The sequence below is a fragment of the Equus asinus genome, chromosome 10 (genome assembly GCF_041296235.1).
Source record: "Equus asinus isolate D_3611 breed Donkey chromosome 10, EquAss-T2T_v2, whole genome shotgun sequence".
NCBI classification, from domain to species: domain Eukaryota; kingdom Metazoa; phylum Chordata; class Mammalia; order Perissodactyla; family Equidae; genus Equus; species Equus asinus.
The window spans coordinates 28,541,471-28,555,377 of record NC_091799.1 but is presented as its reverse complement, the minus strand read 5'-3'; the positions used below and the strand labels follow the sequence as shown (position 1 = coordinate 28,555,377).

General features: G+C 41.3%; 1 protein-coding gene across 1 annotated transcript in view; it reads left to right on the top strand.

Moving 5' to 3' along the window:
- Positions 1–13,907, top strand: part of PAPPA (pappalysin 1) — a 240,734-nt gene that overhangs the window by 75,716 nt on the left and 151,111 nt on the right. The window contains exon 7 of the mRNA XM_014830350.3: positions 4,049–4,547. Coding sequence (XP_014685836.3) covers positions 4,049–4,547 — 499 coding nt within the window. The remainder of the gene's footprint in view (positions 1–4,048; positions 4,548–13,907) is intronic.

Below are 13,907 nucleotides of genomic sequence, written 5' to 3'. Positions count from 1 at the left end.
AGATGGAAGGTTCTTCATTTAACACATATTTATTGAATATCCACTATTTTTCATTAACTCCGTTTCATGAACTTCCAGTAAATAGTCACAGAAATTGTCACCATTGTCTACAGAAAGTGATTATCATCAAAGGAAACTGTGCTTTCCTATCTTGTTAGCAAAAACTATATTTCATAGATGAGTTTTTCCTGAGATATTCTATACCATGCTACACTTGCAGCCCAGTAATTATACAGTTAGATCTGACCGACTTATATCCCAATTAAGATCACTAATGCAAGCATGTAATATATTACAAGCATTGGATTTTCTATGAGAGATTAACAGATAGCACTAGCTGTTTTCATTTTTTCTTATGTGTGTGAGTCTTTTCCCCATTTTTCTGCCCAGAATATTTCAGGTGTACTGAAGTATTCACCTGGAAAAAACTTGGCACCAAGTTTTTATGACATATTTGTGTCAACAGCTGCAGTGTATAGACACAAAGATATGTAAGAGACATCTGTATAGATCTTTATAAATATAAATTTAAATCAGCATAAGTATGTATAAATATATTTCAGACACATATATGGCCCCATTTCTAGTGGCCAGCTTATATAAACATGTACCTTTTCATGTAGTCACCATATATACAAAAGGATATGTGTTTATAATGCAGTAACAGTACTTTTGCACTTTTCATTCTTCCTTCCTTTCTTTCTTCCTTCGTTCCTTTCTTCCCCCCTCCTTTCTCTCCTCCCTTCTTTCCTTCTTCTCTTTCTTTTTCTAGCCCTTCTCCCTTGCTCACCACCACACATCCAATCAATTTCCCAACTGTGTCCATTTTTCCTCCTTAGAGATTCTGATTTGTGCTCATCACTCTTGATGTTCCTTTGTCCACAGTTGTGTATTGTCTGCATTAGTATAGCAGTTTCCTAACTGGTTTCATTGGACTAGAAGCTCCTTGTGGGCAGAGACCATGTCTGTAGAAACCTGTTTCCCCAGAGACTAGCCTAACACTGGACACAGACCAGGCAGTCAATAATTATTCTTTTGATGGATGGATGGATGGGTGGGTGGATAGATAGATAGATGGATGGGTCAATAGATAGATGGATGGAAAGCATTTGTGACTCTAAACAGTGGTTTTTCTAAAAGACAACTTTCACTTGTCTGCTTAAAATTCTTCAGTAGCTCCTCATCTGTCTCAGTATACAATTCTGTTTCCTTAACGTGACATATAAGACCCTTCATAATCTTGATTCTGCTTAGTTTGCCAGACTCATCATTTGCTGCTCTCCTGTTGTACTCAAAACTGTAGTCACTTTAGTTCACATCTTCTCTCAACTGTTTTCTTTGCTTAGACTATCTCCTCCTCCCAAGCTTTTCCTTGTTAATCCCTCTTTATGTTCAGATCAGAGCTAATACATTTGTGAGCATCTATGAAATATCTCATCCCATTTGAGTTTTACAGCACCCCTGTGAGGTACGTATCATTACAGTAGGTGACACAATGAGAAGCTGTATAGCTGATGTTTTAACCCAACTTTCATTGCTTCAAAGCTTGGCATGCTGCCTGAACCAACAGTATCACATAATATTCTACTCCCCACCAGGAAATTGTTTAACCATCTGAGTCTCAGTTTCCTCTTCTGTAAAATGAGTTTCTTAAGATCTGCATCATAGACTCATTGCCAGGATGAGAAGAACTGAGGCATGTAACGTGCTTGGCCCAGTGCCTAGCACACGGAGGATGGTCAATTCATGAAGCCTGGTATGATTCAAGGGATTGCTGCGTTGGTGATGGGTTGGACTCAATGACTCTTGAGGCTCCTTTTTTATAACTACAAGATTGTCTCTGACAACCAGACAAGCACAAGCTTTGCTAAGATTTCTATTCCTGTTTACTCACTTGAGCATAATGACCAGGCTCACCTTCCTGTCCTTTGGAAAGCATTTGGTCCCTCTGTTGATTAACAAGAAACCAGGGAGAAAGCATGAGCCAAACATATTTGTCATCTTTTCTCTCCTGTGGCTTCCCACCACTGACAAGGAAGGGAGAAAGATTGCTCCATCCCTTGCCAATTCCAGGAAAAGCCCATGGAGGGGGTGGAATGTTCACCTGGCACTCACCACAACACAGCAGGCTCTAATATTCCATGGAACCTTAACTTCTTTTTTAACTCCATGTTAACAAAATAGAAGATTTGTCATTTAACAAATACTTATTGAAGGTGTACTATGTTCACTGTCTTTGGACCAGGCACTGTATTAAGCAAAGGCCATATGGCATTGAGTGAAACAGAGCTACAAAATCGAGACAAAAAGGAAAACTTTCTCACAGGATTTGGGTGACAATTAGATGAATAAATTAATGGCTAGAGAATGTATTTCATGTGTATTAAAATGCTGCCCTAAATAAAGCTTATTGGATGAATAAGTGATATATGTGTGCCAACAACCCACAAAATCAAGAGAGTCAAGAACTCATTGGGTTAGAGACTTGACAGGAAGAAAGGCGTCAGCTTAGGTAGGGCTCTTCTTTGTGCCTTAGACTTATACTACTGGTTGCTTCTAGCCAGCATTTGCTGTAAGTCATGAATGAACCTAGCTAAGGAGAGGTGGAGGGTATCTTGTAGTTATATCCATCTCTTCTGGTTCTGATGTTCATATCTAAAAAATCTTTTGAATTTTCTTTATCCTCCTCTTCTTCTCTTCTCTTCTCCATCTCCACTTAGTGTCTTCTTTCTTCTCCTTTGGCTGGGCAGATGCAAGGGGATTGGAGGCATTTACTGCCTTCACTGGAATAACTTTTCCACCAAAATGGCTTTCTAGTGTTCATGTTGTGGTGACTCCTGTTATGCTGTAACATTACCACAAATCCTTTTCAGACAAAGATTGCTTTTTCTCTTTTGCTTTAGAAATGTCCAGCATCCCCACCCCCCATCAACCACTGATGCTAAAGAAAAAAACAATAATGTGGCTCATAGGACAACTTGAGATCAGATGCTCCATCCTACCCACACCAGCTGAGCTGTATCTCTTGCTAGACTCCCTTAAAGAAATTAGAGCCAATCGCTACATTGAGTCCTGATTACTTTTTTCAGCAGTGCAAAGGAGAGCTCTCTGAGGGTCTAGGACTGATGATCTCAGCAGAGAAAAATTCAGAAGTCGCTGCAGGCTGATCAGTGGGGATGAGGCATCGTCTCCCTGGGGAAAGGGTAGAAGAATCCCTCCTTCCTTCTCCTCCCTCCTCACACAACCCTCCCCTTCCTGAGTCAGACTGGACAGAGCTCTGAGAAGCTCAGTGGTATGGAATGACCTCATGAGGAGAAGAGGAGGAGGAGAGATAAGATGGCTCCAGGGCTGCCTTCCAGCTCTGTCATTCATGGTTCTAGACAGTTTCCTCCCGGAATCCTCAGTCCAAGGGGCAGAAGCCGTCTGTGCTCACCTCCTCTTTGGTGGAAGTTTCTGTCCCTCCTGTCATTCCAAGCAAGTTGTACCAAAGGCAATACCACAGGAATGCTAGTTTGTTTCAGTGACTCCTGCATCTGATAGGGAGAACAAAGAGTACGAACTTCAGGATGAGACAAAAGTGGTTCTAATGCTGACCTTTACACTTCAAGCTGTGAGACTGTGATCAGTTCACTCCACATTTCTGAGCCTTAGCTGCCTCACCTCTGAAATGAGTTTTTGCAAGAATTAAACAAGTTCAGGGCTCATAGTGGCGGTTTAGCATATGTGTGCCCTTCCTTCTTTTCGTCTGAGGCAGCAAAGCCTACAAGTGGGAGATTAGGAAGGAAAGTTTGGGCATTAACTCAATAGTAAGACACTTACTTGAATGTAGTTTTGATCAAATGTCTGGTGATTCATCCAAGATCTGGATAGCAAGGGTGGGGACAAGCTGAGTGCTGTGTATACAGTAGATTCGCTAAGACATCAAGAATCTTTCCTCTCTTTTTCCCCTCTGAGTTTTAGTCAGGCCAAGCTTTTCTAGGGTCTACAGGAAACTGAGGATCAGACTGAAGGTCTTTCAGGAACTCATGTCCTCATCTCTTCTCTATAGGTCATCCAGATGTTGAACAGCCCTGTAAGTCCAGTGTCCGCACCTGGAGCCCAAATTCAGCTGTCAACCCACACACGGTCCCTCCAGCCTGCCCTGAGCCACAAGGCTGCTACCTTGAACTGGAATTCCGCTACCCATTGATCCCTGAGTCTTTGACCATCTGGGTGACCTTTGTCTCCACTGACTGGGACTCTAGTGGGGCTGTCAATGACATCAAACTGTTGACTATCAGTGGGAAGAACATCTCCCTGGGCCCTCAAAACGTCTTCTGTGATGTCCCACTGACCATCAAAGTGCGGGATGTGGGCGAGGAGGTGTATGGCATCCAGATATACACGTTGGATGAGCACCTGGAGATTGATGCAGCCATGTTGACCTCCATCCCAGACAGCCCTCTCTGCCTAAAGTGTAAGCCCCTGCAGTACAAAGTGGTTCGGGACCCTCCTCTCCAGGCGGATGTGGCCTCCATCCTACACCTCAACAGAAGATTCACAGACATGTAAGTGCACTCTCTGGAGAGGGAGATGATCCCATGGGTGGGCTATAGAAGGGTTTAAGGAGGGTAAGACAGGCCTGAACTGGAAGAAGGTTCATCACAGCCAGACTCACTTCTAGGGATTTGTAACCTGACATTAGGTGTAGAGTTGTCTTAACAAGGCAGAGTTGATATTGTGGGAAGAACAGTGGACAAGGAACCAGGAGGCTTGGATTTTGGTGACAACTCTAATGTGTGACTCTGTGTCATGACCTGTCTAAAACTTAGTCTTTCCAACAGTAAAATGGACAAGGTTGGATGAGATTAGCAATGAGAAAGTCATTTGTTACTAATGAAAGTGAAAGAACTGAAATTTGCTAATGATTTCCTTTTTATATTAAATTGAAAAAGATTCATGCATTGTGATTGCTTTTTCAGTGAATGAGAAGGGGTGAGGTCATAGCAGGTTGGCTGGGAATTGAGTATGTTTCTGGGTATTTACCTGAGACAGTTGCTGGGAGGTGAACATCACCAGTCACGGTTCTTGTTTTGGTTTCCTTTCTGTGGTGGAAGAGAAGTTCAAACCCATTTGATCCTTAAGGGCCCTGACAGCTCTAGAGCTCTATGATTCTTTTGAATATTAACTCCTTTTAAGTGCCTGTCCTTAATATTCAATTCTCAAGCCACCTCTCTTTTCACCTCTTCCTCAGACATCCTCAGGATTTGTTTTATGAGAGAAGCCACCTTACAATGAAGTCACTAGTGTTTTTCCTATATGCCAGACAATGAGCTAAGGTCTTTGCATCTCTTACTACTTTCATCCTCTCCACAACCACAGCCTTATTATCTTCTCATTTTGCAAAGGAAACTGCAGGTAGGAGTTGTGAAGTCATGTATCCAAAATCACACAGTTAGGAAGTGGTGAGGTCAGGATTGGAATTCTGTCCTGACTCCTACTTCAGCACACTTAACCAGTATTCAATTAAAGATGTGACTCCAACTTTTGCTTTAAGCTAACAAATGAAGGATCCGTAGTCATCTAATTTGGGTACCAAGAGTCTATGAAGTCAATCACCAAACATTTTTGAACATCTACTATGTGCAACAGACATCAGTAGGGAACATTCTGAGTATTCAGAAAAACACTAGCTCAGAGTCAGACATCTTGTGTCTAGTCCCAACCAGTCCACTTACTAATGTTAAATCAATCAGTCAATCTCTTTGAGCCTCAGTTTCATCTTCTGTGTGATGAAAATGTTGAAGTCAATGCTTCTATGGCCTTTTGTGGCTCTTTCTTAGGTTCGAAGATTATATAAGACACAGTCTCTGCTCTGTCTGCTTGAAGATATTCACTGAGCCAATCGTTAATAGAAACCAAGTTCTGGAGGAAACTTTTAATCTTTTTAAGAGACAGAACCACTTTCAAACACTTTACCAGCACTTCCTTTTACATGCCAGCAATTAACGTGCACATCACAAGCAAAGCCTTTCCCGTTCATTGACATAGAGATGAAGAACATCTGTCTAAGAACTCAGAGGGAGCACTTGGTTTGTATTTGAGAATGTACTTAAAATATTAAGGATCATCTTGCCTTGAAAATATTCCATAACCCTGTCTCTTCCGTCTCCTCACTTGTCTAGAGGGGTAAAGTTCTATAAATATGCATCCACTTAAAATTTCTTCATAAAACAATGGAGAGAAGAAAGAATAGCTGTCTTAAAACCTCAGTATAAACACAGCTTTCAGTTTTTGCCCTGAGTTTTGAGCCTGTGGGAGCTGACATGGGTTGATAAGTGTGGAATGGTGGAAAGTAAACTGAAGCAGCAAAATCATTCTGACTTCTAGTCTCAGTTAAGTGCTAACTAGCTCTATGATCTTAGGCTGGTCATAGGGTAACTTAGGCTGGTTACCCCTTCTGGTCTTCAGAAGCCTCCAATTTACAGGGAGGAGGTTTCACTATATTTGTGGTTCTCAAACTCAGTTGCATATTATGAAATCTTGGGGCATTTTGAAATCCCCTGTGTCTCACTTACATCCCCTCCCCTGTCCCCAACAGGTATTGATTTTGTTTGTAAGGATAAGACCTGACCTTTAGGACTTTTAAAATCTCACTGGGTAATGATAACGTGCAGCCAAGTTTAAGAACCACTGCACCAAATCAGGATCTTGAAGTGGGGCCCCTGACCAGCAGCATCAACATCAACTGGGTATGTAGAAAGGCCAGTTTCTTAGGCCCCAGCCCAGATGACTGAATCAGAAACTGAGTGCAGGACCTCTCCAGATGACTCTGGTGCTGGTTAAAGTTTAATAGCCACTGCTCTAAAATGTCTCAGGCCCAGGAATCTCCAAGTTCTCTTACACTCATATGACTACTCATTCAATTTGCAAATTGAGAACATTCTATGTGCCAGAGTGTGTCCTGGGAACTGGAGGTTTCAGGGATGACTCAGACCCGGTCCCTTTCCTGTAGACACACTTTAGTGCTGAAGGCCTTAACCGCTTGATGAAAAAACCAAGTCCTGTGCCAATTTGCTTCCAAAACCACCGCTATTCTGGTCCATGCCTTTATGTACCATTTGTTGTTTCATTCACTCAGCAAGTATTTCTCTAGTCCTCACTATGTGACAGGCACAAGGGGTAGATGGAGGGCTTCACTAGGCTTCCTCTTGGTCTTTCTTGAGTCCCAGGGAATTTATTGGAGACCTGGGCTGGGCTGGCTTCTACTTTCTGACCTGAATGTTCTCTGAGACTCTCAAGAAAGTAAAACATCATTCCAAGTCAACCTACCACTTCAACTCCTTTATCTCTTGGTAATTGGAGTTCTGAACTCCAACACAAATACCTCTTTGTGTGTGTGTGTGTGTGCATGTGTGTGTATTTTGCTACTTTCACATTTTTTCCATATCAAATAAATTGGCGCTTGTACAAGTTCTAAATAAAGACTGTTTTGGAGAAAAAGAGGAGAGAGAAAAAATGCTTTCTTTTTCTTGCCTGACTCAACCCATTACATGATCCCCTTTGACCGTTGTCTTCATTTTTTTCTCTCAACAAAAATATTTATTCTTTCTGTTATCTATACTGAAGATAGTTTTCCAAGGTATGACATTGATGAAGGGAGAGGCTTCTGTGCTTACCCCATAGATGCTTTTAGTAGACTGATTACTTTTGGCCAGGACAATGAAGAAATATGAAACATCTCCCATAAGTGGAAACCTCTCCATTGAACGCGAACTGACACCAGCAGAGGGAAAGGGGACCAGCGTTGACTCTGCTACTAACTCACCATGTGACATTAAGACACACTGTCACCTTTTGGGCCTTCAATTTCCATAGCTGTAAAATGAGGGATTGACATGTTAAGCTCTTCTCTGTGGATAGATGTTGTTCTTAGGTGACAGGTGTGTCATTCACTTTTTTGTGGTAAAAGGGACTCAGCAGAGATTGTCTGTAAGAATCAGTACACAGAGGGGACCTCACTGGTTCTGGATGTCCTAGGGAAATGTGCAGTGTGTAGGTAATAATAATAACAACCATTTATGTACTGAGTATTTACTCTGTTTTAAGTGCCTTACGAATACTTAAGAGGCAGATGAAGCTCAGAGAAAAAGCTAAAGCTCAGAGAAGTGGCTTATCTGAACTCATACAGCTGGTAATGGCAGAGCCAGGTTTAAAACCCAGGTCTAATTCCAAATTCCACTTTCCTAACCACAACACCACACTAGCTCCTGTCACGATGATGCAAAGGCATAATTTTAGAATTCAGACATGCATCTAAGCTGGCCATAATTCTAGATACACAAGTAGAAGGCAGGATTACAGCTCCCAGACCACTAGCCCACCATCAACTCCTGTGACCCACTCTTGGGATCCAGCAACACAAGTTACACAGCCAGCCTTTATGCATCTGACTGGGAAGAAAGAGCAGGAAAGATTCCATTTCTTAACTTAACTGTCAGATGCCTTTGCACTGGGCACCATGCTCCTTGTGCCTGCATAGATTCTTCAGATTTCTCTAAGAAGTGAAGACTCTGGACAAAGCTAAGCCTTTTTTTTTTTTTTTTTTTTTTTGGCTTAGAGGAAGTGAGATATAAAGCAAACCAGGAACACTGAACAGCAGCTCACTCTCATTATTCATCTACTCACCTGCCACCCATCCATCATCAATTGGTTCAGCAAATAGTTACTGGGTATCCATTAAATGCCAAGCGCCATGTTTGGAAGTGGTGATGCAGTGGTGCCAGGACAGGCGTAGAATCTGCCCTCATGGTGCTCACACTCTATGGGAAGAGAAAGAGTTAGGCAAGCAGCATCAGTGCAGTATAGTAATGCCCTGATGGGAGAAGTGAGGACAGAGAGTCAGAGGCCTCTAATTCAGACTTGGAAGAATTGAGACTTAATTGAGGAATATAAACTTCCTGAGGACTGGATTGTTTTTCCCTGTTTGTCTGCTGGTACATTCCAAGAGCCTAGAACAATTCCAGGCACAAAGTAGTTATTAATAAATATTTTTCAATGGCTCTTGAATGAAGAATGGGACAGAGTTTAGCAGTTGAAGAGAAATGAAGAAGCTATTATTTACTAAGCATCCACTGCGTGTCAAGCACTTACTAAGGGCTTTACTTAGATAATCTCCTTGGATTTAATCTGCACAACAACCCCACAAGCTAGGTGATTTTATCCCCAGATTACAGATGAGGACCTGAAACGCAAGAGTTTACACAGCTATCAAGCAGCGTAGCTGGCGTTTGTACATAAATCCATCAACTCCAAAGCTGGTACTCTTAGTAATTTATTTTCTAGTGTAACAAATATGTTTCTCTTGCCTACTTTGTTTGTGCCTCTCTCTTCTTAGGATCTTAGATTTAGAGCTGGAAATAACTTAGGAGTCATGGCTCCCAAATGGCTTGTTTGCGTATCTGATTAACTAATCTATTGATTCTTCTCTCACATTCGGACCTGTTCAGCTGCCAACACAATCTCTGTCTATTTTACCTCACCTCCTTGGTATTCTCAATATAATTCTTGGGGGAAATGAATAAACCTAAGGAAAGGATACATTCATTTGATGTGGGTTGGAAATTCTTGTGAATGTGAGTCCAAATTTTACAAATCAGATTCCAAATATCCTCCTCTGGACTCCACATGCTCAGAACCACCATCAATCAGCTCAAAAACTTGAGTTCATTCATCACTTCATTCGCTCAGCAAATACTTGTGGATTCCCACCATGAACCCAATTACTTTCTAGGCACTAAGGATGCAGTAGTGAAAACAGCAGAAAAGGTCCTTATTCTCATGGATTCCTACAACGTAGTTGGAAGAGACAAACCAGAAACAATTGCTTAATATCCCAGTTGAGTAAGATTTGGTGATTTTAGATAGGTAGTCAGAGGAGGCCTCTCTGGTGAGGTGACATTTGAACAGAGACCGGAAGTATCTCCTAGTGACTCATAATAAAGGCTAGCTGGGCTGCCATCGTTGAAATCCTACCCTATTTGGAACATGGATGTCTTACAACATGATCCTTGGTACTTTTCTTATATTGTCTTATATTGAATTGCACTTGTGTTGTTTTCTCTCACCTGGTTCAGATTCTTATGTTCAAAATTTAGCACGCTCACAAGTAACAGAATCAGGGATCCGTGAATGCCTGTTGAATGAATAAATGAAGAATGAGCAGTAGCACAAAGTGTAACCTCTCAGAAGATGGGTCTCTTACTTCCAGATCTTAGCCATAACACTGGCATGTGATGCCATTATTAAGCATCAGAGGATTCGGAAAGTTTAGCCCAAGTCATAGCCAACTGCAGGCATAGGTGGCTCTTTAATACTCTTTCTATGGCTCTCAAGCTGAGTCACCACTTCATTTTTTTTCTTAGCCACATTTCTTTTCCTGGGCTCTTTCTGTATGTCACCTAGTCATCCATTTTTTATTCTCGTATGTCTTCATTTATTAATTCACGTATCAACCAAATACTGAAGATCTAATGTAGTTATGTTCAGTAATACTTGCTGTTTCACTTAAATATTAAGTGTCTGTTCTGTGCCATGCACTGTGCTGGAGCTAGGAATACAGCCCTGATCCCTGGCCTCATGAGCACACAGTTTAAGGGGGAAACAAGCAAGGAATCAGGTGATCATCTTGCAGCATGAAAAGTGCTATAGTGTGAAGAGCATGGGAAGCTGTGAGAAAACAGAAAGGGTGTCTAATCCAGCTTAAGGTGGTTAAGGGAAGTTTCTTGGAAGAAGTTATGTCTAAGCTGAGACCTAAAGGTTGAATAAGAGTTGATCGTTGAGGAGGTTTGTCACAGTATGGATGATTGAAAGTGGATGCTCAGCTTGGCAAAAAGCCATGGTAGGCGTCCCACATATAAAGTAGAGGAAGATGGGCACGGATGTTAGCTCAGGGCCAACCTTCCTCAGAAAAACGAGGAGGATTGGCAGCAGTTAGCTCAGGGCTTTTCTTCCTCAAAAAGAAAGAAAGAAAGAAAGAAAGTGGATGCTCAGCAAACACTGATAAATGAATGGATGAGTAAACAATGAATGAATGAATGAACCAATGTACCATACTTTGTGGCAGAAGCGCATGTTCAATCACAGTTCAAATGTAGAGCATTGAGGGAAGAAATGTATTAATCTAGGCTATCTCTCCACTTTGGTTCTTAAATCTGCTTTATTCTTTTTAGCTGCTGTATAGTATTCCATAATATGAACGTGCTACAGGTTATTTAGCCATGCCTCAAATGCTGGGTATCTAGGTTATTGCATACATTTTTCTATTGCAAACAAATGTTGCATTGAGCACTCTTGGATAAACCTCCTTGTGGGCACTTATGAGCATTTCTCTAGGGTTGATACTGAGAAATAGAATTGTTGGGTCATGAGCTATGGGGCTTTTTTATTTCAATGGATACAACCTATGGCATTCAGAGAGGGTGAACTAACTCACACCCTACCAGCTGTGTATGGCAGGACCTGCTGGTCCACATCATCACTACTACTTGACAAAATGAAAGTGCTTTGTCTTTGCCCATTTAATGGGTAAAACTTGACTTCTCATTGATGATCTCTGATTGAAGATCTTGAGCGAGCATCTTTTTAAATATTTACTGGCTACTTATGTTTCCTCTTCTGTGATTGTCTATTAATATCTTTACATTATGTCTAGTTGTTAATCTTATCACACCTCAGTTTTACCATGTGTTAAGTTGGAATTTTAATGTCAGCCCTCCTGCATATCCATAAATGTTATTAGAATCTAGGGTGAAACAGGTGGTCAAGGGGGAAATACCATTTATGAAGAAGTTACTCTTAGTAATCATTTATACATTGATATATTTATCAAATGCAAATTTAGTGTCCTCCTTGGCTGGGAACCATGCTACATTCTGAAGATGCGGTGAGTAACAAAAAACAACCCAGTTTATCCCTCAGGGGAGCCTAAGTTTAGTCACCATGATATGTCAACCACCATCACATATGCAGGTAGCATCTACTAATAGTAGAATTCACATTACTACTAATAATAACTACCGTGTAGTGAATACTACATATTTGCTCAGTATTTTTTATAAGCCTATTGATGAGGTACGGGTATCAGTATGCCTTATTTTTAGATAAGGAAGCCAATACTTAAAGAGGTAAAGTTGTTCATTTAAGGTCCCATAGTCAGTAGATGCTAGAGTCAAGTTTTACATCTGCCTGCCTGACCCCGAAGGGTGTGCCTGGCACACTAGAGAGCATAATCATTGTTATGACAGGCAAAGGATGAAGTGGCATCCTGATGGATGGAGAAAGTAGATGTTAAAACTAGCTTTTCTTATTTCCAAGAAGCAATAGAATAAACATACAGAAGAGAAGAGAACACACTTTTTAATTTGTTTTTTGAACATTTAAGTAGCTGAGGAGGAAGAGTCTTGACAAAATGTGGACATTAACCTGTTGCTGAAATGCATGCTCCAGGGGTGACCCTTTCCTGAGGAGGCCTTCTCCCATGCCTGCCCAACGTGCCTGCATTCCGATGTTGTGCCCGCCAGCACAGATGAGCAGCATCAGGAGTGAGGGCTGTTTCTCCAAGCCCAGAATGAATACCTCTGTTCCTAGCCCAGGCTAGCAGGATGCATAGTCAGCACAATCTTACTCTATTTCTAGAAGCTGGGCATCTCTACCTACAACTCCCTCTCATCAGCCTTAGGCCAAGTACCTCTCAGAATGAAATACGGGTTCTAGGAATATTAGGATAAGCAAAAGAGTTTACCAAAATCAATAGATCTCCAGGGTCAGCAGCAACCATACAAGTGCTGACTATCTCCAAGTACCTTCGTGATTTTGAAAGCTTGAAGGGCCCCTCTTTGGCACGAACACCACTGAAATCAGTTATCCAAGTTTCTGTGGATCAGTATGATACACGACTGGGGCTTTAAAGTGAGTGGGCCATTACAGCATCTCTTCTACAGATCTTAAATAAGACCCACAGAAGTTAAATTATGGGCCAAAAGCTCTGTTGATAAATTTATTCATTCCATCAGTCAGTCATTTAAAAGCAACTGCTGACCGCATGTCAGTCTCCATGCTGGCACTGTAATTCTGAATCTTATAATGGCATAGGAAGACTGTACTGAATAATAGCCCAACTAAAAATATGATTATAAACTGAAGGCTATTATTACAAGAGTTTATAATAGAGCATAATTTCCCCTAAATTAAGGGTGAAGATATATAAGACAAGACTGGAGAGGTAAGCAAGGGCCAGATTATGAAGACGTTGTGGCCCATGTTATGGGATTGGACTTACTCATAGGAAAGTAGAGGAGGAAACCAATCAGATTTGTGTTTTTATAAAATTGCTCTGAGTGCTCTGTGAAGAAAGGACTGAGGAAGAGTGAGAAAGATCATTTAGGGGTTATTGCTAAAATCCAGACCAGAAATTATGATTATTTGCATAGAGAAGTGCATGAATTGGAGGTATCTTTCAAAGAAGGAATCAACAGGACTTGGCAATGTATTGGATGCAAGGGTTTTAAGAAGGAGCTGTCCAGGGACTCCCAAGTTTCGAGTTTGAGTATTTGGAAGGAAGGAAATGTTATTTTCTGAAATGGAGGAATAGATTTTAATTTAGTTTTTTATTAGAGGGTGGGGAAGATCAAGAGTTCCTTTGGAAAACAATGAGTTAGTGAAATCAGGTTGCAATGGGTGTCCAGATGTCACCTACTTCTTTGTTCTTTTGCTACTTGCCCTGGGGGTAGGTAGCATGGGCTGGGCTTAGTTGTGTGGTTCCAATTCCTGATTTTTAAGAAAACAAATAATGAACAGGAAAGAGAAGGAAAATAACAGCCGTCAGAGTAATTACAGATGTGGGAAGGTTGGAGGAATTTATCTCACAC